Genomic DNA, 26,412 nt, shown 5'->3' on the forward strand with positions numbered 1-26,412 from the left:
GCCTCTGAACAGCTCTGAAACTATTTTTCCAAAATAAAAACCCAGTAGGGTGTAGGGACCAAAGTGGCGATGTCTGCAAAGATCTAAAGGTATATTTTATTTGCCAGGAAAGAACTCATGTCACTGAATGGTCTGTACTTCTGTATGGAGAATAGCTCTCCCAGTGTGCATCAGCTTCAGTACAAGAAATCCTGCTGAGGTATAGACACTTCAGAAAGTACAGGGCCTGTGCTCTGAACAGTCAGCTCTTTCCTCTCCCCCCTCTTTATTTTAAACTATCATTTTTATGGCAACATTATCGCTTTAACTGCACAAAAGAGCTTGGATTGCAGGCGCACCTCTGATAATACATTCTTCTCAGTAGTCCAAATGGAGCCCGAGTCTGCGAAACAGGAAACGGGAGGAAAGCTTCCTGTATGTAGCTGTTCAGCCAGTGCACAGCCTGGAGGGCATAGTGCAGGGTGCACGGGGCCAGGCTGCGTGGTTCACGTGTTCTGCACACCACTCAGCAATAGAACAGAAACATGGACCAGGCCGTGGGGCAGTGAGCAACGCCAGCCTCTCAACCAAAAGCCAGGTATTGCCTCCAGCATTCCAGACCCATGATTAAGGAAAATTTTTCTGAAACATTTTTATTATCAGAGAAGGGAAACAAATTATTCCCAAACCTTTGCCATGTCAGGGCCTCATATACTACAAAAATTTTTTAACTAATTTTCAGCCAAAATTTGTGTTCTTTAAGTCAGGTTTTTCCCCATAAGAACCTAACTGTAGCTTATTCCTTACCGATACATCCAGGCAAACAACTAAAAGATTCCTCAGAAACATTCTAGATTCTTTTTTCGAATGTTCATTCTGAACCAACTTAAATCCTAAAAGCTAATGACTTAAGGTCATTCCTCTGTGTTCCAGTTCAGATGTGACACGCTGATAAGATTTGAAATTCAGTCCTGTCAGCCTCTGAAAGGTGTTGCTCCTTAGCCCTGGAGCCTTCACCCTGATCTTCACTGTAGAGTGCTGTGCGACTTCTCACTCCAGAGATCCAGGTTGTGTCTTTGGGTTCTAGAGCAGTTGGTCCAAAGGAAGGCTCCTAAATGAAACCTGAGCAGGGCCTGGGGGTGTGGTTGCTTCTCTGAAGTCCTAGCGGGGCTCTTGTTATAATCTACTGTAAAAGTTAGTGAAGATCTAATGAACAGCCACGGGGATCCAGGGCCTTAGCTGCCTGTAAGCTAGAGTTGGGTAGGGGCATGGTGGGGAGGGGACCCGGCTGGGAGGAATGGGTTGGGGGTGGGGGGGTAGGAGGAAGCTCCGCTTTCAATTAGTAAGTCTGTAACCAAAAACCCATCCATCTTTGCTGGCAGGTGGCTGACTGAATTTCTATTATTAGCTGACAGGTGATGTCACAGAACCTGTCATGGATCCAACCAGGGAATCCTCAGTGGAAGATAAATGAGAAAGGGCTCGGGTTATAAACAGAGGTGCCCTCTGGGTGACCTCTGGTTGCCGTAGACCTGGGACTATCAGCTATGCCTCATCTCCCCAACCTCCTTCCTGCAACCCCAGCCAGAACTAGGGCACTGGGTCCATGCTGTGTAAATTAATTCCCAGCTAGGAGTCTGGCCGTTCAGTCTGAACTGTGTGAATGTACTTAACCTTCAGTAACCTTTCCATTGTTTACTTTCCAGTATACATTTGTAGCTTCTGGCAAAAGGTAGGGATATCCTAGAGAGCCAGCCTCCTCTGTTCGCAGCTTCCAGAGGTTGCATTCTTTTTTTTTTTTTTTTTTCCCTGAAAGGAAAGGAAAACACACTGGCAAGAGGGGAGAATGTTTCCTTTTTTTTTTTTAAGCTGTAAATGTAAATACTTGTAAAGAAGGGCCATTCTGAACTCACAGTCTTGTGAACCGTGTTCCGAGGAAGCTGTGCTGGCTTCTGCACAGTCTGCTTCTTGAGTTATTTCCCCTGCCAGTTCTGTGGGGCAGTCATGTCTGTAGGGTTATCCTTATATATTTGTAAAAGACTCTGACTTGTTTCTTTCATTATGTCTACTTTTTAAATATGTATTTTTTGGTAAAACTCTGGAAATGCATACTTGGTATACAAATATAATAAAGTGAGTTTGGTAAAACTCTGGTTTGGTTTAGAAGCATGAGTTGGTAAGTTTTTATTTTAAGGTATCTACATCTAAGAAGATATCTATAGTTAAAGCTAGTCTTCCCTGATTCACTCTAGTCCTATGCACCCAGGGGAGGTGTTATGGAAAGCACCCTCTGTTGGCCAGTCCTCAGTATTGATTCCCAACCAGGCCCCGACCGCGCCAACCGCGCCGACATGTTGGGTCAGCTGAGGCTCTCTGAGTAGAAGTGACAGACCCCATTTCTTACTCACTCATAGCGTACTCTGTAATCTCCAGGGTTTGTGTAACTCAGTTTCCTCTAAAGTAAAGTGTGGTAATGGTACAGTTCGTTAACTGTAGATAATAATATATGCAAATTATTGTTTATAAGCAACCAGCAATCCTATTTGTTACAGTTAGAATTCTGAAAGTATTTAATGTATGTATGTATGTGGGCAGAAATTTTTATCTTTTTCTGTCAATTTGATAAATTCCAACAGTAGGAAACACCACACAATATTCATTCAGTTAGTATTTGTTTAATTAATAAGTGAAACCAGTATCTATCCAACACCTAACATGCTAAGGACTATGATCAATGATAAAGCAAGAGCCCTTAAAATATTATGTTTTAAGGTGGGATTAATTTTTTACATGAATCCTGCTGCTGCTAAGTCACTTCAGTCGTGTCTGACTCTGTGCGACCCCATGGACTGCAGCCTACCAGGCTCCTCCGTCCATAGGATTTTCCAGGCAAGAGTACTGGAGTGGAGTGCCACTGCTTTCTCCGTACATGAATCCTACTTAAGTTTTAAAAAGATCTGTTCAATTCTGGGCTCTGTTATTATAGTGTAATTATAGTTAAAGCCAAGTCTTATTACTCTGATAATGACATTCAGTTCAGTTCAGTCACTCAATCGTGTCTGACTGTGCGACCCCGTGAATCACAGCACGCCAGGCCTCCCTGTCCATCACCAACTCCCGGAGTTCACACAAACTCATGTCCATCGAGTCAGTGATGCCATCCAGCCATCTCATCCTCTGTCGTCCCCTTCTCCTCCTGCTCCCAGTCCCTCCCAGCATCAGGGTCTTTTCCAGTGGATCAGCTCTTCGCATGAGGTGGCCAAAGTGTTGGAGTTTCAGCTTCAGCATCAGTCCTTCCAATGAACACCCAGGACTGATCTCCTTTAGGATGGACTGGTTGGATCTCCTTGCAGTCCAGGGGGCTCTCAAGAGTCTTCTCCAACACCACAGTTCAAAAGCATCAATTCTTCGGCGCTCAGCTTTATTCACAAGTCCAACTCTCACATCCATATATGACCACAGGAAAAACCATAGCCTTGACTCGATGGACCTTTCTTGGCAAAGTAATGTCTCTGCTTTTGAATATGCTATGTAGGTTGGTCATAACTTTCCTTCCAAGGAGTAAGCGTCTTTTAATTTCATGGCTGAAATCACCATCTGCAGTGATTTTGGAGCCCAAAAAAATAAAGTCTGACACTGTTTCCACTGTTTCCCCATCTATTTCCCATGAAGTGATGGGACCAGATGCCATGATGTTAGTTTTCTGAATGTTGAGCTTTAAGCCAACTTATTCACTATCTTCTCACTTGCATCAAGAGGCTTTTTAGTTCCTCTTCACTTTCTGCCATAACATTAAAGAATTCTAAATCAATATGATTTGTGTTGTATAAATAACAAATTATTTCATAGCTCCAAAAACTACTGTTAATGACAGCATAGACACATCCAAATGTGGAAAAGTGATACAAAGCTCATTATTAATTTGTACCATTTCTTTACAACTTAAAATATTTCTCATTGCCTAAGACCTTGATAATTTTTATAATGTTTTTCTAAAAGAGCACAATAGTCCATCAAATTGATAAAACAAACTTTTTGTCCCATTTTTCCTTATTCTTAGACATTCAGATTATCTCTATTATAAACAACACTGAAATTGAAATAAGTCTTCTGCCTAAAACCTTCTTTATATTAGATGATTTTCTTGGGATAAATACCCAGGAAAGCATTTACCCAGTATTTTACAGCTCATATCTGAAGTGCGTTTCCAAATAGTTTAGAAAAAAAAGCTTTTACTGATTTTCACCATAAGCAATGTAAGAGCGGTTAATTTTACTGCATCATTACCAGCAATGGATACTGTTACTCTTTCTACATGAGATGGTGTCCTATTTTTCTTTCCCTTTAAAAAAAAATAACTGTCAAGGATGAGCTCACTTGATAACCTCTAGTTTTCCTCCCATTTTTTCTTGGTATCACTACTATCAGCTAACTCAGGATCCTTGCAAGGTCCACAGACCCCCCAGTCAACTGGCAGTAATTCGATGGCAGAGGTTCCAGGTGACCTGAAGCCGCCTACTCCAGCCTCCACTCCTCATGGACAGATGACCCCAATGCAAGGTGGAAGGTATGTTACAAGATCTCTGTGAGCCATACAAAGTTAGATTTGTCTATCTTTTAGTTTTCTGGAGCAGACTTTAGAGAGAGAGAAAATGGTGTTCTCTAGTGAGTTTTTAAATATTGACTACCACTCGTTTCAGTCATATAATTTACTTTGGATGGTTTTCCCATGTACACAGATTTCAAGGTTGGCTTATTTTCTGGATCAACGTTTGCAGGTGACTAATGCTCTGTGGTTAAGCTTTCATGTCTCTCATCTCATCAGGAGCGGCACTGTCAGTGTGCACGACCCATTCTCAGACGCAAGTGAGTCATCGTTCCCCAAACGCAACTCCATGACTCCAAGCACCCCGTACCAGCAGGGCATGAGCATGCCAGACGTGATGGGCAGGATGCCCTACGAGCCCAACAAGGACCCCTTTGGAGGGATGAGGAAAGGTAAATGCCGAGGGCTCTCTGCGCAGAGTTGGTCCAGAGGGCATTCTGCCATCTTGTGACTGACTCACTGACCCATTCGAGACTTACTGGAGCCCCACCTCTACAGCCTACTAAATTTCCAGCCGTGAGGAAAGTACTTAGCATCTCTGTGCCTCGGTTTCTTCATCTGGAAATTAGGATAATAAGGGGTCATGAAGAGGAGCTGAGTTAATGCACATAAGTACAGGCCTTAGAAGAGTGACTGGTACGTATCATAAGCAGAGGTGCTCTTGATGCTGCCCGAGTCGGCATCAGGCTTGTCTTAAGGCATGGGCTGGGCCTGGGCTGGGTGCTAAGTTGGTAAACCAGACAGGCCCTTGTGGAGCTGGCGGGCTACAAACAACAAATAAAAAGCAAGGTAAACCACATATATGTGACTAAAGATGGTTTTTGACAGAAGAAAAGAAACAACCAGGAAGAAAGGACACAAAGAACAAGGGCATTGGGGGTGGGGGCAGTCGTGGAAGGAGGGGCCTCTCCTTGGGAGGGAGGGCAGGCAGGGGGCTCTGGGTGACGGGAGCGAGGCGGCGAGGGGCAGGCGAGGGGAGCTGAGGGAGCAGTGAGGCTGGTGTGCGTGGTGGGTGGAGGCTCCTGGGCACAAAGAGCTGAGGGCCATGCTGAGAACGTCCAGGGCCCCAGGTCCAGAGCCTTTCCACTTCCTGCATGTGCTGATGAGTTGGGGGTTTTTACGAAGGATGTGAGGTGACTGGGTTTTTGTTGTTGTTGTTGTTAAAAATAAATGAGTAACTATCTGGACATTTATGGAGAATGTATTGGAGAGAAGTGAGGGTCGAGTTGGGGAGACCACTGTCAGAGTCTTCAGAGAGATGAGGAGTTGGGGTGAGACCAGCAGGGAGAGAGAATGGAACCATTCAGTATATGTGGGGGGGTGCAGGTAGAAACAGCAGGACTTGCTGATGGATTGAATGTTACATGTGGGGTTAGGGGAGAAGAACCAAGCGATGTGACTGAGAGGTGGGCAGTCAGGAGACAGAGGGAAGTGAGGGTGGCTGTTACTGCCTGTGGTGTGGACACCTGGGAGTAAACCAGACAGAAGAGGAAACCATAGTTCACTATAGATGTCAAGGCAGTGAGGGGTAGGCTGTGTGTCTGGAGCTGGGCAGAGCACTGTTATTGGGTGTAATCTTGGAAAACCAAGCAGAGAAATGGTATCAACAACTGTAGGATGGACAAGATCCCTGGGAGTTCTCACTGACATGAGCAAACACCAAGGCTGGGTTTTTCTCTTGTGTATGTCAGTCCCCAGCGGTCACTCAGCCCTGAGACCATAGCTGTCTCAGCCGCTGCCCTCTCTAGCTTCTCCGCTGGCATACAAGCTCTACCTGCTGTTGACACTCTTCCTAATGCACCGGAGTCCTGTGAAATTGAGGCATGGTATGACTATTTCTGAAAAACATAACAAAAAAGTATTGAATTTTTATGGAAGTATTTATTCTGGGATCCCTTAAATAATAGTGCTTTTGCATGACTTTCTTGATAACACTGTTTTAAGTAGAGACAAGCATAAAGCCCTAAAGCCTTGGTTTTCACAAGTATTATGGAGCAATGAAAAATACAAAAAGAATCTCAAAATTTTAAATGTTGGGCACATTACCATTTAATTAAATGAAATTCTATTTCATATGTATTTCATATACCTGTTACACAAAACAAGATAATCTATAGTTTGTCCTTTCAAAAAGTTTGAGCTACTTATTTCAGGTAAAGATTTTGCAAAACATACAATAAATCCATAAGCTCAGAAATTCAAGAGCTTTGTGAATGTTGGAGTTAACTGTTTTCCTAGGTGGTATGAGACGCTAGAAAGAATGTGTTGTTGGTGCTGTTGGTAGTTGTATAATACCTTTAGACTCTGAAAATATTACAATAACATGGAAAAATAATTGTTTTGGAATCCGGTTTCAAAGTTATGGAAAAGTATTCCAATATCCTATTATGCTGTATTTGACAGCATGAGTTCTATTTCTTTTATCTCCTTATGCCTCTATTTTTTTAATGAAAATAAGTGTGGTGGTGAAGAGGAGATGACTGTGCATTACCTTGCTCTAGGTACCAGGCAGCTCTATAGAGTGTTTTCATCCACTGTGTAAGTGATAGAGTGGCTCGGCGGGAAGCCCTGTCTCACATTTCCCCCATGTATTTCAGCTTACCTGCTACCTTCCACTACTGGTATATTTAGTACCGAGTTAAAGCAGGTAAACAGAAAGCCCACAGGAAACAGATTTTCTTACAGCCCCACCCCTGTTACAGTAAAGTTTTCCATTCCTCAGTTCACCATATTCTGTCAGTGAACTTGGTGGGGCTCTAATTTTTTATTTAATGACCAACATCGGTGGATATCACGCCCCTTGTTGGTGCTGCGGCTGCTCCTGTGGTTGACCTGGAATGTGGTGGGATGGTAGATAAAAGAGCCTCCTCTAAGACCCAGAAGCCCTGAGTAGCCTTGGCCCTACCTGTCCTCCTGCCTGCCTTCCCCACCTACTCACCCATTCATCACTGATTGAGGAATTGCTTGATTTATTGCTTTTAAGTAAACAGTAAGTGAATATTTATATACTGTTTAACTTAACAGTATATAGTTTGAATATTTATTAGTATCCACGGATAAAATCCTACTTACCTTTTTTAATGCTCTAGTAATTCATGGTTTATTTCATAATATTTTATTATTATAAATAATGATGCAGTGATTATTGAAGTACAGCTAGCTGTTTTTCACACTTGTAGAGTGTTTCTGTGAAATAGATTCCTGGAAGTAGAATAACAGAATCAAAGAATAACAATTCTTATTTTGTTCTTATTTTGTGAGTACTATTTGTAACAAACTTTTTTCCCCATTTAATTTGTACTGTTGTAACAAACTACCCCAAAACTTAGTAGCTTTAACAACACTACTCAGTTATATCTCACAGTCCAGTGGTGGGTGGGGTGGCTCTTGACTCCACATGTACTCAGCTGGGACTCTGAGGTGGTGACTGTCATCTGAAGCCTGATGGAGAGCTCTGCTGAGCGCAGGTGCCACCTGAATGGCCGGTGTCATCCGGAGGCTGGCTGAGAGCTGAGCTAGCGCTCTTGACAGGGACCTCCTCCTGGGGCCTTTCCATGGTGCTTCTTGGGCACCTGGTGCCATGGGAGATAGGCTCCAGGAAGGAGTACTCCAGGAGCCACAGCCTCACTTGCAGTTGCTTACAGCCCTCTGCCGTATCACATTTGCCAGTGCCCCAGTGGTCAGGGCTGGCCATTATATGATCAATCCCAGCCTCTCAGTGTATGAGGACTCCACAGGCTGTGAGCACCCAGAGGTGTCCTCCTTTGAGGTGGGGGCACGCGGTCAGCAAAATATAGCCTTACCATAGCAGGTATTGGCAAAAGTTACACCAATTTAAACACTCTTAACATGATCATGTGGACCCTCCATCTAAGAATGATTATTATCATTTTAATGTTAGTCAGATAGGGAGGGGAGAAAAAGCCTCATTTTGGATGTCCTTAATTATGATTGAAGTCATGCATCTTTTTATATCAGTTTAGTCGCTTAGTCATGTCTGACTGTTTGCAACCCCATGGACTGCAGTGCGCCAGGCCTCCCTGTCCATCACCAACTCCCGGAGCTTGCTCAAACTCATGTCCATCGAGTCGGTGATGCCATCCAACCGTCTCCTCCTCTGTCATCCCCTTCTCCTCCTGCCTTCAGTCTTTCCCAGCATCAGGGTCTTTTTCAGTGAGTGACTTTTTCACATCAGGTGGTCAGAGTATTTGAGTTTCAGCATCAGTCCTTCCAATGAATATTCAGGACTGATTTCCTTTAGGACTGACTGGTTTGATCTTCTTGCAGTCCATGGGACTCTCAAGAGTCTTCTCCAACACCAAAGTTCAAAAGCATCAATTCTTTGGTGCTCAGCTTTCTTTATGGCCCAACTCTCATATTCATACATGACTACTGGAAAAACCATAGCTTTGACTAGATGGACCTTAGTTGACAAACTAATGTCTCTGCTTTTTAATATGCTGTCTAGGTTGGTCATAACTTTTCTTCCAAGGAGCAAGTGTCTTTTAATTTCATGGCTGCAGTCACCATCTGCAGTGATTTTGGAGCCTAAGAAAATAAAGTGTCTCACTGTTTCCATTGTTTCTCCATCTATTTGCCATGATGGGATCAGATGCCAAGATCTTAGTTTTCTAAATGTTGAGTTTTAACCCAACTTTTTCACTCTCCTCTTTCACTTTCATCAAGAGGCTCTCTATTCCTCTTCGCTTTCTGCCATAAGAGTGGTGTCATCTGCATATCTGAGATTATTGATATTTCTCCTGGCAATTTTGATTCCAGCTTGTGCTTCATCCAGCCTAGCGTTTCTCATGAGGTACTCTGCATGTAAGTTAAATAAGCAGGGTGACATATACAGCCTTGACGTATTCCTTTCCCTATTTGGAACCAGTCTGTTGTTCCATGTCCAATTCTGTTACTTCCTGACCTGCATACAGATTTCTCAAGAGGCAGGTTCAGTGGTCTGAAATCCCCATCTCTTTAAGAATTTTCCACAGTTTGTTGTGACCCACACAGTCAGAGGTTTTGGCATAGTCAATAAAGCAGAAGTAAATGTTTTTCTGGAACTCTCTTGCTTTTCTCATGATCCAACAAATGTTGGCAATTTGATCTTGTTCCTCAGCCTTTTCTAAATCCAGCTTGAACATCTGGAAGTTCACTGTTCATGTACTGTTGAAGCCTGGCTTGGAGAATTTTGAGCATTACTTTGCTAGCGTGTGAGATGAGTGCAATCGTACAGTAGTTTGAACATTGCTTGGCATTGCCTTTCTTTGGGATTGGAATGAAAACTGACCTTTTCCAGGCCTGTGGCCACTGCTGAGTTTTCCAAATTTGCTGGCATACTAAGTGCAGCACTTTTACAGCATCATCTTTCAGGATTTGAAATAGCTCAACTGGAATTCCGTCACCTCCACTAGCTTTGTTCATAGTGCTGCTTCCTAAGGCCCAGTTGACTTCACATCCAGGATGTCTGGCTCTAGGTGAGTGATCACGCCATCGTGGTTATCTGGGTCGTGAAGATCTTTTTTGTACAGTTCTGTGTATTCTTGCCACCTCTTCTTAATATCTGCTGCTTCTGTTAGGTCCTTACCATTTCTGTCTTTTATTGTGCCCATCTTTGCATGAAATGTTACCTTGGAATCTCTAATTTTCTTAAAGAGATCTCTAGTCTCCCAGTCTATTGTTTTCCTCTATTTCTTTGCATTGATCGCTGAGAAAGGCTTTCTTATCGTTCCTTGCTATTCTTTGGAACTCTGCATTCAAATGGGTGTATCTTTCCTTTTTTTCTTTGCCTTTCAGTTCTCTTCTTTTTACAGCTATTTGTAAGGCCTCCTCAGATAACCATTTTGCCTTTTTGCATTTCTTTTTCTTGCGGATGGTCTTGATCCCTGTCTCCTGTACAATGTCACGAATCTCTGTCCATAGTTCTTTAGGCACTCTGTCTATCAGATCTAATCCCTTGAATCTATTTGTCACTTCCACTGCATAATTGTAAGGGATTTAATTTAGGTCATACCTGAATGGTCTAGTGTTTTTCTCTACTTTCTTCAATAAATGGAAAATAACTTCAAAACTGGAAAGTAACTTCAAAATGAAAGTAACTTCAAAACTGGTTCTACTGGAGGTTGATGTAAGAGCATGTCATATATGAAGTATTTGGAAGTACCTTATAAAGCAAAATATATTCTACCAATGTCAGACTTCTTTATTTGCACCTCTCAACCAAACAGACACATTTTTCAGCTCTCAAAATTGTAATCAGCTTTTATCTCATGGAACATAAAAGTAACCTTCATAGGATAAAGGCAGATGTAAGTGTATATCAGTTAAGATTTGCATTAAAATGTTTAATTTGCCTACAGGCTAGTTTCTGGGCTTGACCCAATTTCCTTCAGGCTGTGAGTGAATGCTAATTTGCATATTTGACCTAATTGACACTCTACCCCTGTTAGAAATATCTCATCCCTTCTTGAGCTGTCCTTACTCCCTCATGATTTTCTTCATCCTGATTTTAGTGTAAGTCAGTGCATGGGTGGTTGTTAAGGTTTTCACTTTTTTTTTTTTCCTAAAAGGGAAAGGAACTAACTGTATACATATCTCTTCCTTACAAACTACTTCATGAGATGATATTACCAACCTCATTTTATAGATAAGGAATTAAACTTAGAGATTTATCGACTTAACCCAAATAAGTATGGATCTGGGCTTGTGTTTGTTTCTGCATAACAAATTACCACAAATAGCTTAAAACACACAACATATACTTGTGCTCTCCAATTTCTGTGGGTTCTCAGCTCAGGGTCACAGTACAAGTCAAGCTGGAAGCCTGGATTCCATTTCTCTGAGCTTGTAGTTGGTGGTGGAACTTGGTTCCTCACAGTTGTTGGACTGAGGTCCTGTTTTCTTGCTGACTGTCATCTGGGGCCTTCTCTGCTTCTAGCGGTTGCCGTCCTTCCTGACACATGGGCCTCTGACCTGCATGGCACTGCTTTTCAAGGCCAGTGGGAGAGTGTCTCTGACCTTCTCTGTCTCTTACCTCTAGATGCCAACTTAAAGGGCCCACGTGGGTGCTCTCCCTTTTGGTTAGCTCAGCAAGCTGATTGGTGACTTTAAATTACATCTTTTGCCCTGCAATGTAGATAATCCTGGGAGTGACATCCTGTCCTATTTGTGGGTTCGCCCCACACTCAGGGAGACTCATACAAGATGTGTACGTGAAGGGGGGGTCAACTTAGAATCCTGCCTCAACAGGGCCCATCTTAGCTTAAGACCTTATGCTCTTTGATCGGTATTGTTATCTGTCATATTAAGGATAACAGCACTGACTGGAAAGGGATGTTTGGGCACTTTGGCATTTGAAAGTGCTTAATTTTTTGTCTGTTACTGAAAATATTTCAGTGCCTGGAAGCAGCGAGCCTTTCATGACGCAAGGACAGATGCCCACCAGCAGCATGCAGGATATGTACAACCAGAGTCCGTCTGGAGCCATGTCTAGTCTGGGTATGGGGCCGCGGCAGCAGTTTCCCTATGGGGCCAGTTATGACCGAAGGTGAGTGTTTCCTAAGATGAAGATGAGATGACTTATTCGAAACTGTGCTTTCCACACACACATCTCTAGGCCCTAGCAGCCGATGTCTGCTTCCTGCTGAAGTTCGGTAGGACTGTACGTGTCAGACGGCTGCCTTCAGTCAATGACTGTAACAGGAACTGAGAAGGACCTTGTCCCCAGGCCACCAATACAGCTGTGTCTTTATTAGTGAGTTTTAGAAACATGCCAGGGCTGGGCTGGCCAGGACACAAGTCTTCTCCCTAAAAATGCATGAGCCAAGGCTGTCCCAGCCACTGTTACCACGCTGAGACTGCGCTCCAGCATCCGTGTGTGGCTCTTCCCGTGAGCTCAGTGCCTGCCTTCCTCCCCACAGGCCGAGGTCTGGGCAGTGGTGCTACACTGGGCTGTCAGCAGGCCCGGGCAGCAGCGGGTTCTTGGTAACATCTTCCAGGCATTGTTTTTTCAGGCATTCCCCCTGTCCCCTGCGAACATTTTAAACTGAGAGGGAATGCTTTGCTCCTTAATAAACATCTCTGATAAAAGCCAGGGCAGCTTTTCTTTTCTCAGGACATCCCCTTGATATTAAAATGGCAAGTAAGGATGCCTTACTGGCCCAGATTATTTTAATAAGATAGAATGAAAGTCATTGAAATGTCTCAGAGAGGAAGCTGTTCCTCGAATAGTGGCTTAGGGTGGACTTCCTTTAAGAAGGCCCCTGACCGTGGTCCTTACCGTGGAAGACCTATCCCTTGCTTGTCGTGTTCATCACCTCCCTAACGGAGACTTGCTTAGAAACCAAGCCTTCAACTGAATATTTCATTTTTAAAGAAAACCGAGGTAAAGTAGAGCTCTCTTTCTGACTCTGAGGCAGGCCTCGGGACAGGCGTGGTTTTCATCATTTCCTTGGCGGGGCCTCGATCCACACTGCTCCCTCTCAGTCCACATGCTGGGTTTTGTAGGTCTGGCTAAACAGTCAGGTGTCCCTGGTTTAATAAAAACGAAAATTTTGGTTTGAAAAATCACTGTTTTACCAAATCAGCTTTCTTTCTAGCATTCTCTGTGAGCCTGGTTTTTGAGTTACACAGTATCACGTGCTCAGAGCTACATTGTACTTTCTAACAGTGACTGGGGAATCTTGACTTCTCATTCTGACCTTCTAATGAAGGTTTAATTGTGAAATCCGCCTTAGTCACTTAACCACTGTGTGAAGTCTGAGGTACCAGATCAGGGATTTTTACTAAGATTTGGTTTGTTTTTGAGAGTCCAGGAAAAGCTTTTGGAAGGGGAAGAGGCAAGGGATAGGTTGATGAGATCAGAAAGAGAATAGTCGTCCTCAGACATATATTCTTAAAGGAACCTGAGAAAAATGTACTTTTCTGAAGTGAAGTGAAGTTCCTCAGTCGTGTCAACTCTTTGCGACCCCATGGACTGTAGCCTACCAGGCTCCTCCATCCATGGGATTTTCCAGGCAAGAATACTGGAATGGGTTGCCATTTCCTTCTCCAAGAGATCTTCCTGACCCAGGGATTGAACCCAGGTCTCCCACGTTGTAGGCAGATGCTTTTTACCATCTGAGCCACCAGGGAAGATATATAGTTTTCTGTTTCTTCTCAGATGCTTTCTGGAATGTGGCATGGCCCAGGTGTAGAAGTTATTTTGGCCTTATCACATTAGGGTTTGAGCTTCCCAGGTAGCTAGCTCAGTGGTAAAGAATCTGCCTGCCAATGCCATAAGTTCGATCCCTGGGTCGGGAAGATTGCCTGGAGAATCTCTATGGACAGAGGAGCCTGGAGGGCTACAGTCCACGGGGTTGCACAAGAGTCAGACACGATTGAGCGACTAAACATTAGGATTTCCTTTGTTAAGTTTTCTCTTCTGAAAAGTGTTACTTGTTCAGCTTAAATTTCATCAACATCAATTATACTTTTTTCTCCTAACTATAAGCTTGCCTCCAGATTTCAGTGTCATTAGCAGAAACTTCCCTTGTCTGTTTTACATGTGATGTTCTAAATTTTCATTTATTTTCTTTCTTATTCTCATTCCTTGACCAGTATTCTTTCTTACAAAATTCATTATACTAACTACACCAGCTTAATTTCTGAAGTTTCAATTCTGTTGTTCTTTTAAACATGTATTTTTATGGTACTTATAATTTCTCAATATGAAATAAATTTATTCCCATTTTAAGATTTAACAGAAGTACATTTAAATCATCCCTATTATCCTTTTTTTTTTTTTTTTTTTTTGTAGCCTTTTGGGGTCATAGAACTTTGAAATTTTGAGTAGTTATGTCTATACCAACTTAGTATCATTTGGACTAATTTTGAAGGATTCCTTTAAAAACTTGCACATTTTATACTCACGATGAGGAAGTTAGAAACAGAAATATTTTCCACGTTTATATGTGGAAACACTGCTTTGACTCTTAGGTTCTGTTGTTTCTTACGCTCATTAATGCCTCACTTCAGGGTGTGTCATGCCCTCCCTGGTCCCTCAGTGGATGGGCGGGGCCCCTCCTCAAAGGCAAAGGGTGCCAGCCCGTCCAGTGGGACTCCTCGCCCCACTGGCCAGGGGTTGGCAGCACTCCCAGAATGGGTGCTGCCCTCCTTCCACTGGGAGGGGAAGTGCTGCTGCTGCTCACAGTGCCTGTCGGAAGGAGGCCATGGAGGAAAGACGGCATGGAGTGTCCAGAAGTGGGCTCTTCCTCCCTCTCTTGGCCTGAGGTCCACAGTCAGTGAAGTTTTCTTTGAATGCTTCATTCTAGGCATGAACCTTACGGGCAGCAGTACCCAAGCCAAGGCCCTCCCTCAGGACAGCCGTCATATGGAGGACACCAGCCGGGCCTGTACCCACAGCAGACGGTGAGTTGGCGAGCAGCGTGCATCTCTGTGCTTTCTGTTTAAAATTCAGACTCAACATACTTCTGAAGAGTTTTAGGAAGTATAACCAAAATGACATGTAACAAATCAGGTTATATTTTCTTATGCTAAAAAGTATTCTTAGGATTTTGAAATCAGCAGGTTAGAAGTAGCTCTTGAAAATATGTTCTTGGAAGTTAAGGACATTCATCCTTGTAAATAATAAGCCCAAATTCAAGTATATATATATATATGTATATATATATATTTTATATATAATTTTTTTTTTTTTACTTTACTCAAGTATATTTTAGACGTGTGTCTGTTCTATATACTATTATATCAGTTGACATTTTAGCACAGAAATTTGCAAATATATTTTAGAGAATAGGGTGAACAGCTTAAAATATTATATTCTAATAGTGAAAGTTGATCTATTTTTAAGAATAAGATTATTTAGACTGTGTAGGCTAGGTGTGTAGGTGCGTGCTGTTGACACGTGCTGCAGCTCAGCAGTCGTGAGGTGTGTGAGCTAACCTTGTGGTTATCACGGCTAACACAGAGGCGTGCATGTCAGACATAGGAATTTGCTGTCACTAAACAAACTCTTCAGGTCTAAGACCTCTTGTAAAATAGAAGGGGTTTTAAACATTAATTTGACCAGAGCATGTTTGTATAGAGACTTGTATCATCAAATCAGCACCTTAAACAGTGTTCTGCCATATGCGTGCCTCCGTCCCGCGCTCTCATCAGGAGCTTCCCACCCCATCCGGTGGTGGAAGCCCTGGCCTCCTGAGAGGGAAGCTCAGTGAGGCCATACCAGCCCTGTCTTCAGAGGTTCTCCTGGAGGAGACCCAGACCAGCTGGAGGCTGGAGTGGGGTTCATCCAGTGTCAGGTGTCAGGGGCACAGGTCAGAGTGAGGAGCCAAGCTCTGTGTGGAGGCTTTTCCGTAAAGTTAGGCCCAAGGGGTCTATTTAGTCCCGGAGCCCTTCGGGCTGGCCCTCAGAGCGCTCTGTCACTTGTGGTGAGGTCTCCAGCTACCTGCACAAGCCATCCCCGTGATCTCCAAGCCCCGGTTTCGTGCGGCCTGTGTGGTGGTCACCCTCGCCTTGCTCTCCCAGATCCACCTGGAGAATACCAAGAGAGGAGGCTGGTTTTTTCCCACGGAAGTTTTGAAGTACATGAAAACAGACAGAGTACGTGCAGTGGTTTGTGTAGTACTGAACATCGCACATAAACTGTTAGTCCATGGATGTGGGAGCTTCCCACATTCATTTTGAAATGAACATTCCACCAGGTAATAACTATTTTGCCTAATTTAAGTGCGTGATTATACCTGTAAAAGCACATCAGTGTGATCTGTGTCTGAATTTTCAGAACTACAAGCGCCATATGGATGGCATGTATGGGCCTCCAGCCAAACGCCACGAGGGAGACATGTACAACATGCAGTATGGCAGCCAGCAGCAGGAGATGTACAACCAGTACGGGAGCTCCTACTCCGGCCCGGACCGGAGGCCCTTGCAGGGACAGTATCCATACCCCTACAACCGGGAGAGGATGCAGGGCCCGGGGCAGATACAGCCGCACGCCATCCCGCCCCAGATGATGGGCGGCCCGATGCAGTCGTCCTCCAGCGAAGGGCCTCAGCAGAGCATGTGGGCGACCCGCAACGATATGCCTTATCCCTACCAGAACAGGCAAGGCCCGGGCGGCCCCACACAGGCCCCGCCTTACCCCGGCATGAACCGCACCGATGACATGATGGTCCCTGATCAGAGGATAAACCACGAGAGCCAGTGGCCTTCCCACGTCAGCCAGCGTCAGCCTTACATGTCCTCGTCAGCCTCCATGCAGCCCATCACGCGCCCGCCTCAGTCGTCCTACCAGACGCCACCCTCACTGCCAAACCACATCTCCAGGGCGCCCAGCCCCGCCTCCTTCCAGCGCTCCCTGGAGAGCCGCATGTCTCCCAGCAAGTCCCCCTTCCTCCCCTCCATGAAGATGCAGAAGGTCATGCCCACCGTCCCCACGTCCCAGGTCACCGGGCCGCCCCCCCAGCCGCCCCCCATCAGAAGGGAGATCACTTTCCCTCCTGGCTCCGTGGAAGCCTCACAGCCAGTCCTGAAACAAAGGCGGAAGATTACCTCAAAAGATATCGGTAAGCGTTCCCAAGGCTCTGTTCCTGAAATGATTTCCTGTTGCCATCTAGAATTTTAATTTTGGGTTAGATGTAGTTGGATAACCTCAAAGGGATGAAATTCTGTGACTGCAGACTGTTAGGACATGCTTTTGTGCAGGAGCAATGGTTGGAAGGCACTCCTCTGAATTAAGGAGAGGGAGAATTGAAATGGGTTTCTTGCATGTGAGTGTTACTCGTGTGAGAGGGCAGAGCCCCAGGTGAGAGACGGGGACTCCTCGGTGACTGTGGACTGTATTTGGGGCTTAAAGATTTTATCTTAACCAAACACATCATCTCTGCCATGTGTGCTTAAGAGAACAGCTGCGAGGCTGATGGAACACTAGGGTGGCCTGAAAAAATTTGACAGCAAGCCACTCTGTAACTTTGGTAAGGACATACAGACAGTGAGTTCCTCTTGGAGCAAAACCAGAAAACTGACTATGCTGCATAGACAGATACAGAATATGCTATATGGAACTTCACCTGTGGATAGAATTTAAGTGATCCCTGCAGCACTGTTGATGGGACCAGGGAACTCTTTCAGGTGAACACTGATGTGACACGTTCATCCGGGCGGAATCTTCTAAATCCTAATTAGAGATTTGGAAAATCTGGGAATACACACAGTTTTTCTGCATTATTTTTGAAATACTTTTAACACAGCTAAGGAAATAATAGAGTTCAGTTTTATCCAAACTTTTTTCCCCAAAAATCTCAAAATCATGTGACTCAAAGTTCTTCGCAGTGATGAGAAAATTAAATATTTTAAAGATATGACCAATGTTTTTAATCATTGGACATTAAGGGGCGGGGTAGGGGGAAGTAAGGAGTTCTACATAGAGGACGTGCTGGAGGCAAGAGAGAAACAGATCCTGGGCACCATGTTACATATGGTAATATATATGTAAAAATATGCATGTATTTGTGTACGTGTATAGATATTTAAGTAAACGTGTGTGTGTGTTAGTCACTCAGTCATGTCTGACTCTTTGTGACCCCATGGGCTACAGCCTACCAGGCTCCTCTGTCCATGGGATTTTTCAGGCAAGAATACTGGAGTGATCTGCCATTTCCTTCTCCAATTTAAGTAAATAAATACATTTAAATTTCAAAAAAAATTATTAGTGCATGTTATACCAGCCTAGGGAAATTTATGTTCCTGATTTTAAAATGAAATTTGCCTTTCTGTTACACAAGTATTATGTGCCTCTCTTAGAAAATTTGAAAATTAGATGAAATTAAAATAAAAGTGGACACCCACAGCCCCTCCCACACAGGAGTTGGCATCTGGCCTGGCTGATGCTGTGGGGAGTTCCAGCTGCTCACACCATGTGCTTCCACCAGTTTCCTGAGACAGCTTCCCTTGAAGTTTCAGACACACGACAGGCCTCCCCTCCAGCCCCATCTTGTGACAAATCTTAAAAACTTTTCCTCTCATCATTCCTCTTGGCCTCCATCTCAGGCCAGGCACCTAAAAAACCAGAACCATCAAAATGCTAGTACTTGTCAACAGCATGCTCTGTGGTCCAGAGCTCAGACAGAAGACGGCATGGAAGAATGAAAGCTTTCTATCAGTGAGCATGCTGTTTGGGAATTAAATTTTGCTTATATTCTGCATACTCACCAGCCTTCTGAAGATACTACCTTGACACATTTGTGAATAGAGTCAAAGATGACGAATACAGAAAGAATCATTCCCACTTCTGTTTAACCTGCAAAGCAGAAAGCTCTTCACCCACAGAAGTTTCTTAGTCAGTTGTCAACCTCCGCATGAAATGACCATGTTTAATTGTCCCTTGGAACCTTTGTTTAAATCAATATTTTAACTTAACATTCTGCTTTTTCTTCTTTTGTTATGTTCTATTCTTTCATGTGTAGAGTTAATATTAATCATGTCCTTATTCTTCCACCCATTTTTAGTTACTCCAGAGGCCTGGCGTGTGATGATGTCCCTTAAGTCAGGTCTTTTGGCTGAAAGTACTTGGGCTTTGGACACTATTAATATTCTTCTATATGACGACAGCACTGTCGCTACTTTCAATCTCTCCCAGGTAAGCCAGCACCAGTCCAACTGAGAACCAAATTAGAATAAGAAAATGAAGTAGTGTATAATGCTTAAGCTAATGCCTAAAGCAGTTAGGACTCCCCAGCTAAAAATTTTTGTCATTACAATTAACTATAAACCAACATCAATCAGTGTATAGTTGTCTGAGAATTTGTCTGGAACAATAATTTATTTCAGTCTTTAGTATAAACACACATGTATATTTCTCATAAGAAAACAGTGACCTTGTATGCACATGCATGTGTGTGCATGGAATAGACAGTAGTGGCAAAATCAAACTGTTGTTCATAATGAGCATTAGCAGGCCAGTGAGAATTAATCCAAATGTAATACAAAGTTACGGCTGTAGTCGGTGTTAGATGAGACATCACCATGCAGTAAGTTGCAGTGAGACCATACCCTGTTTTTCAGGGGGACCTAACATCTTTCTTTTAATTAAAAAAGTATAAAATTTATAAAGAGTGTTTATATTACAGAAAATATATATATATAGAGAGAAGTAAACAGTTTAATGAACCCCTGTGTACCATCGTTCAACTGCAGTAGTAATGAAGTCATGGTTAAACTTGTTTCTTGATGTGTTCCCTCCCATTTCTGCCCCCCTCTAGTTTATTTTGAAGCAGTCATTTAAAAGCCTCCTACCTTTAAAAACCCTCCTTTGATCTGTGCTAAGCTTGAAGTAGCTTCTAGCATAATAGCTGGAAGAGAGAAGGACCTGAGGATTAGGAAAAAGGCCCAAGAGCCAGCTGGACTACAGATTTTTTTTAAGAAATATTTAGAAACAAAAATCAGAAAAGGTCATTTTCCCTACTGTGTATGAACAACTCTGCTTTTGTTGAAAAAAGCCAAAACATCTAATTCCCTCCCTTCTGTTGAACTAGGAATCTTGTTATTTTCTAATTCCCTCCCTTCTGTTGAATCTTCTCTCCTTTAACTCCTCATTTTAGCCCTGAAAGGCAGTTTTTCAGTTGATACCAAGTATATTAATAAGGTCATAAACATTGCATGAAGTCCATTTTAATAGAAAATAAGCATTAGAAGAACATACACTACCTTTGCTAGAGTAATAAATTTCCCTCCTTATGCTGGGTGAGCTGCTGTTGAGCACAGTTTTTCATAACTAGCATTGCTTCAGCAATTTCCCCTCTTCCCTTGTCCTGGGAAAAAATTAAGCTTTATGTTGGGGGCGAGATGGGAAAGGGTGACATCCAGACCTCCACTTTAAAAATTGTGCCTTTGTACCCTAAAAGCAAGCTCTACCTGGCTGGTACTTGGGTGTCCCCTTACTTCTTTATAATTGTTTCAAACTACCTTGTGGGAAACTTACAGCCAGATAATGAAATTATAGTCAATCTCCATAATACCTATCATTAAGAAATCCTTGTTTACTTACTTATCCTTCATCATCTCTAAATGCAGCAGCAATGGTGTTGAGGGAGGGGTGTATGTTGGTTCTCTTGATATAAACATCCGCTTAAAGGAAACAGAGCTGGTTCTCAGAGTTGCTTTTGTCTTTCGGCTGGAGTTGGGAATAGCTGAGATATAAAAGTGCATTCTGTGAAACATTCTCATTCATTTATCTCAGGGACTAAATTGATTTGTTTCTAATTTTCTGTGTTTATGAGCTACTACATTGCTGAAATTATTTTCTCCCCAAAATATATGGAGAATGTAAATTAGAATAACCTGTGGCACCTAAGACAAAAATAACCATAAAATCCTAAGAATAATAACCATAAAAATCTAGGCAAGCAGAGTTTCAGATAAATAAAAGAGGAGAACAGACTCACTTTGGGTGAATGAGTCTATAAAATCCATGTTCCCACTCTTCTAGTAAGAATGGTACTGTGTCTAAACCAGAAACAAAAGTAAAGAACAGCAGAGCACTCCCTCAGGGATAGTATCAGAAATGGGAAAATAACAGGTTTTCGTGTTAATGGTGTAAGAAAGTAAACACCAAGTAAGAAAGATAATAAGTGTTGATTAATGAAAAATTCAGGAAGATAGTTCTAACTTAACACATGGTTTCTTTTTCTTGGCCTAGCAAAAAAAAAAACAAAACATTAAAATGTGAAAATAATCATAGAGATGCATGGCTAGCTAGCAGGATTTTCACCCTCTCAGTCACACCGGAGAGGTTATGACATTGTACCTCTTCTCTTTCTCACCCTCTCCAGTTGTCCGGATTTCTTGAGCTTTTAGTAGAGTACTTCAGGAAATGCCTGATTGACATTTTTGGAATTCTTACGGAATATGAAGTGGGAGACCCCAGCCAAAAAGCACTTGATCACAATGCGGCAAAGAGAGATGACAGCCAGTCCTTGACTGACGATTCTGGGAGAGAGGAAGAAGACGCTGAATGTATTGAGGAGGAGGAGGACGAGGAGGACGAGGAGGAGGAAGACAGCGGGAGGGCGGAGATGGAGGACAGGAGCAGCACGGCTGTGGCCTCCCCTGACGCCACCGCAGACCCAAAGGAGAAGCCCAGGCAAGCCAGTAAATTTGACAGGCTGCCAATCAAGATAGTCAAAAAGAACAACCTGTTTGTCGTCGACCGCTCTGACAAGCTGGGTCGTGTTCAGGAGTTCAGCAGTGGACTTCTGCACTGGCAGCTCGGCGGGGGTGACACCACCGAGCACATCCAGACTCACTTCGAGAGCAAGATGGAAATCCCCCCTCGCAGGCGGCCGCCTCCCCCTTTGAGCTCCACAGGCAGAAAGAAAGACCAGGAAGGCAAGGGGGATTCTGACGAGCACCAAGAGAAAAGCATCATCGCAACCATCGATGATGTCCTGTCTGCTCGGCCAGGGGCTCTGCCCGAAGATGCAAACCCTGGTACCCAGACCGAAAGCAGCAAGTTTCCCTTCGGAATCCATCAAGCCAAAAGTCACCGCAACATCAGGCTGCTGGAGGACGAGCCGAGGAGCCGGGATGAGGCCCCGCTCTGCACCATTGCACACTGGCAGGACTCGCTGGCCAAGCGCTGCATCTGCGTGTCCAATATTGTCCGGAGCTTGTCTTTTGTGCCTGGGAATGACGCGGAAATGTCCAAACACCCAGGCCTGGTGCTGATCCTGGGGAAGCTGATTCTTCTTCACCACGAGCATCCTGAGAGAAAACGAGCGCCGCAGACCTATGAGAAGGAGGAAGACGAGGACAAAGGGGTGGCCTGCAGCAAAGCTGAGTGGTGGTGGGACTGCCTTGAGGTCTTACGGGACAACACGCTGGTCACCTTGGCCAACATTTCTGGGCAGCTAGACTTGTCCGCTTACACGGAAAGCATCTGCTTGCCAATTTTGGATGGCTTGCTGCACTGGATGGTGTGCCCATCAGCAGAGGCACAAGACCCCTTTCCCACGGTGGGACCCAACTCTGTCCTATCGCCTCAGAGACTCGTGCTGGAGACGCTCTGTAAACTCAGCATCCAGGACAACAATGTGGACCTGATCTTGGCCACGCCTCCGTTTAGTCGTCAGGAGAAATTCTATGCCACGTTAGTTAGGTACGTTGGGGATCGCAAAAACCCAGTCTGTCGAGAAATGTCCATGGCGCTTTTATCGAACCTTGCCCAAGGGGACGCACTGGCTGCAAGGGCCATAGCTGTGCAGAAGGGAAGCATCGGAAACTTGATAAGCTTCCTAGAGGATGGGGTCACGATGGCCCAGTATCAGCAGAGCCAGCACAACCTCATGCACATGCAGCCCCCGCCCCTAGAGCCCCCCAGCGTGGACATGATGTGCAGGGCAGCCAAGGCCCTGCTGGCCATGGCCAGAGTGGACGAGAACCGCTCCGAGTTCCTTCTGCACGAGGGCCGATTGCTGGATATCTCAATATCAGCCGTTCTGAACTCTCTGGTGGCATCTGTCATCTGCGATGTACTGTTTCAGATCGGGCAGTTATGACATCAGTGAGAAGGCAGCCTGTGTGAGTGAAGACTAGAGAGGCTCCCGTGTAATACTGGCTGTGTTCTGTTCTTGTTTCTCCAGCGTAGGACAAAGGAAAGAAAATCTTTGCTCCTCTGCCCCATCCACTATTTACCAATTGGGAATTAAAGAGATAATTAATTCGAACAGTTATAAAATTAATATTTGCTGTCTGTGTGTACAAGTACATCCTTTTGGGGTTTTTTTATTTTTTATTTTTTTAACCAAAGTTGCTGTCTAGTGCATTCAAAGGTCACTTTTTGTTTTTCAGATTTTCTTTTTAATGTTCTTTTCCATGTCGTATTGCATTTTTTTGGGAAGCAAATTGACTTTAAAGAAAAAAGTTAACGGCAAAAGATGCTGTAAGATGGGAAAAATTCACCACACTGAGACAAAAAGGCGAAAATTTATCAATTTCCTAGCTGTGTTATTCTGCAAATAATGAAAAAATTGCAACTGTATCCCATCGTCCAAAGCTCTGTGCAATAGAAATTTCTAGGTAGGTGTTGTCAGTCAGCAGTTTAAATAGGAAATGATACTGGTTTCTCCCCAGGAAAATGGTTACATTAGGCTAGGAGCAAAATGTGTTTTTTAAGTTAAGATTGAAAACCTACCTGACAACGATCAATGGAAACTGCTTCCTCACCACTACCGCCATGTCTGCTGTCTGTCGTTTGACCTTCCACGTGACAGTTCTTCACAATTCCTTTAATCATTTTTTAAATATTTTTTTTTACTGCCTTTGGGCTGTGATGTATATAGAAGTTGTACATTAAACATACCCTCATTTTTTTTCTTTTCTTTTCTTTTTTTTTTTTTTTAGTAAAAAGTTTTTAGTTTCTTTTTCATGATGTGGTAACTACGAAGTGATGGTAGATTTAAATAATTTTTTATTTTTATTTTATATATTTTTTCATTAGGGCCATATCTCCAAAAAAAAAAAAATACAAAAAATACAAAAAACAAAAACAAGGAAAAAAAAAAAAAAAGAGGGTAATGTACAAGTTTCTGTATGTATAAAGTCATGCTCTATTTCGGGAGAGCAGCTGATCACAATTTGCTTCATGAATCAAGGTGTGGAAATGGTTGCATATGGATTGATTTACACAATGGTTACTAGTACAGACAAAACAAATACAACTAAAAGGAAGAAACACAACTTCAAAAATTTTTCAGTGACGAGAATCCACATTTGTATTTCAAGATAATGTAGTTTAAAAAAAAAAAAAAAACTTGATGTAAATTCCTCCTTTTCCTCTGGCTTAATGAATATCATTTATTCAGTATAAAATCTTTATATGTTCCACATGTTAAGAATAAATGTACATTAAATCTTGTTAAGCACTGTGATGGGTGTTCTTGAATACTGTTCTAGTTTCCTTAAAATGGTTTCATAGTAACCAAGTAACAAGAAAAAGGGGGGAAACAACCCTTTACTAACATAGCCCCTCCTTATGAAACCCTGAGGTCGGGAGGGACCTTTAAGGGTTACCTACTTCAGAGTGGGGAGCAACAGTTTGATTTTCTCAAAGGATTTCAATAACTGGCCTTTGTTTGAAGCAGTCAACTCTGACAGTATGGCGGTCTGAGAATTTTCCGTGTCTGGGGGCGGTGGCTGCCAGCCGGTGAGGTGGGATCACTGGCCTGACAGTGTAACACCCTGCCTTTTTCTAACCCCATCCTAATTTCGATCAGAGTTCAATCTATTCTGTGTTTTTCCTGTGTGCCTCAAAGTTATTTTGCATTTAGTTTACTCCACCTTGTATAATATTTATATTGTGCAATGTTAAAAAGAATATGTTATATTGTATGTGGTGTACATAGTGCAAAGTGATTATTTCTATTTCAGGGCATATTAATATTCTCATATTCCTTCCTATCCTGGTGCACAGTAGCTTTTGATTACTAGTCACTTCTAGTTTAAACTTAATTTCTTCCTGGGTCATTGACTGTTCTTATGTAACAATCGATTTCTTTGAAACTGCTGCAGAGTTAAATCATTAGCGGACACCCTTCTGACTCTACCTCTTCACACCACCCTGCCAATCTCAGCAGACTCAAAACTTTCAAGTTTATTCGCCAGACCTTTGTCTGGGTGCACATTACTCACAATAATACATGGAAGATTTAGATGAGAGCGCTCAGTTACAATGAGAGGGTGGAATGGGACTCGTGTCATAAGAAAAGGTTTCCTGCAAGCATTCCCATCATCTATCAACTCCCACATTAGTCAGTCTTCTTATATAATAATGCAGCCAAATTTATGTTGAATTTAAAACCCATTTATAATTCTACTTTAAATTTATCTGCTTGCTAAGAACAGATTCTAGTGCTCCAAGCTTCAAATTTGGAGATTTGTAAGAGGGAATTCAATATTATTCTGATTCCTCTCTTACAGAGTATGAATAAAAAGTGTATACAAACTTTGAAGTTTGTCAATCAAAAGAGTGAAATATTACAAGAGACTGTTGTTGTCATGGTTTGAGTTGTAATCAATATCTAGAGTCTGACCACTGAGCAACAAGATTTTACATACTGATACGTGATGTGATTTCTAGAATAATCCAGGAAGATTTTAGCATCCTTTCTACATTCTCACCCCAGAATGAAGAATGCAGAAGCCCATGAAGAACTTACAGCCTGCCTGACATCATCTTGCCTACAAACTGAGTTATTGCTTTGTCCTAAAAATTAGTTGGTTTTTTTCCTACGAGGCTTTTCAGAAATTTACAGGATGCCCATACTTTAAATGTGTACAAAAAAAAAAAAAGATTAAAATAAAGGTGCAAAGAAAGTTTAGTATTTTGGAATGGTGCTATAAAGTTGAATGTGTTGGTATTTGAATTTTTGAATGTCACAGAGAATATTACTGGGTGGCATGTGTGCAGAAATAATTATTCAAATGTTTTATTTAAGATCAAGAATGATATAGAATCAGTTTTTGTTGGTGAATGTGGCCTATTCAAAAACTAGTTAGGTGGTTTTTTAAAAATTATAATAGAGAATGATTTTTTAAAGGGGTTATGAACAGTTTGATAATGCAGAATGTAAGCTATTAACTACCTCTTTTACAAAAAGAAGATGGCTTTTGCCCTGAAATCATTCATTTGCCAACTGTTGGAAATACTTCATTTTTTATCAAACACCATGTACAAATTCCCATTATCTGTTCTCCTGCAAGGAAGCAAAGTATTATAAAAGAGCCGAAGTGACCAAGCAAATAGTCCATTTTCTTCTCGCTGAGTTTTGTTT

At 42.8% G+C, this 26,412-nt stretch overlaps 1 protein-coding gene across 1 annotated transcript in view; it reads left to right on the top strand.

Annotated features, from left to right (window-relative positions):
* ARID1B (AT-rich interaction domain 1B) overlaps positions 1 to 25,959 on the top strand; it is a 420,009-nt gene extending 394,050 nt beyond the window's left edge. Inside the window, exons 14-20 of the mRNA XM_040238889.1 lie at positions 4,408 to 4,546; positions 4,805 to 4,977; positions 11,981 to 12,131; positions 14,896 to 14,992; positions 16,368 to 17,151; positions 19,093 to 19,223; positions 21,415 to 25,959. Coding sequence (XP_040094823.1) covers positions 4,408 to 4,546; positions 4,805 to 4,977; positions 11,981 to 12,131; positions 14,896 to 14,992; positions 16,368 to 17,151; positions 19,093 to 19,223; positions 21,415 to 23,139 — 3,200 coding nt within the window. The 3' untranslated portion in view covers positions 23,140 to 25,959. The remainder of the gene's footprint in view (positions 1 to 4,407; positions 4,547 to 4,804; positions 4,978 to 11,980; positions 12,132 to 14,895; positions 14,993 to 16,367; positions 17,152 to 19,092; positions 19,224 to 21,414) is intronic.
* Positions 25,960 to 26,412: the final 453 nt, after the last annotated feature.

The sequence above is a fragment of the Oryx dammah genome, unplaced genomic scaffold, assembly GCF_014754425.2.
Source record: "Oryx dammah isolate SB20612 unplaced genomic scaffold, SCBI_Odam_1.1 HiC_scaffold_4, whole genome shotgun sequence".
Lineage (NCBI taxonomy): Eukaryota > Metazoa > Chordata > Mammalia > Artiodactyla > Bovidae > Oryx > Oryx dammah.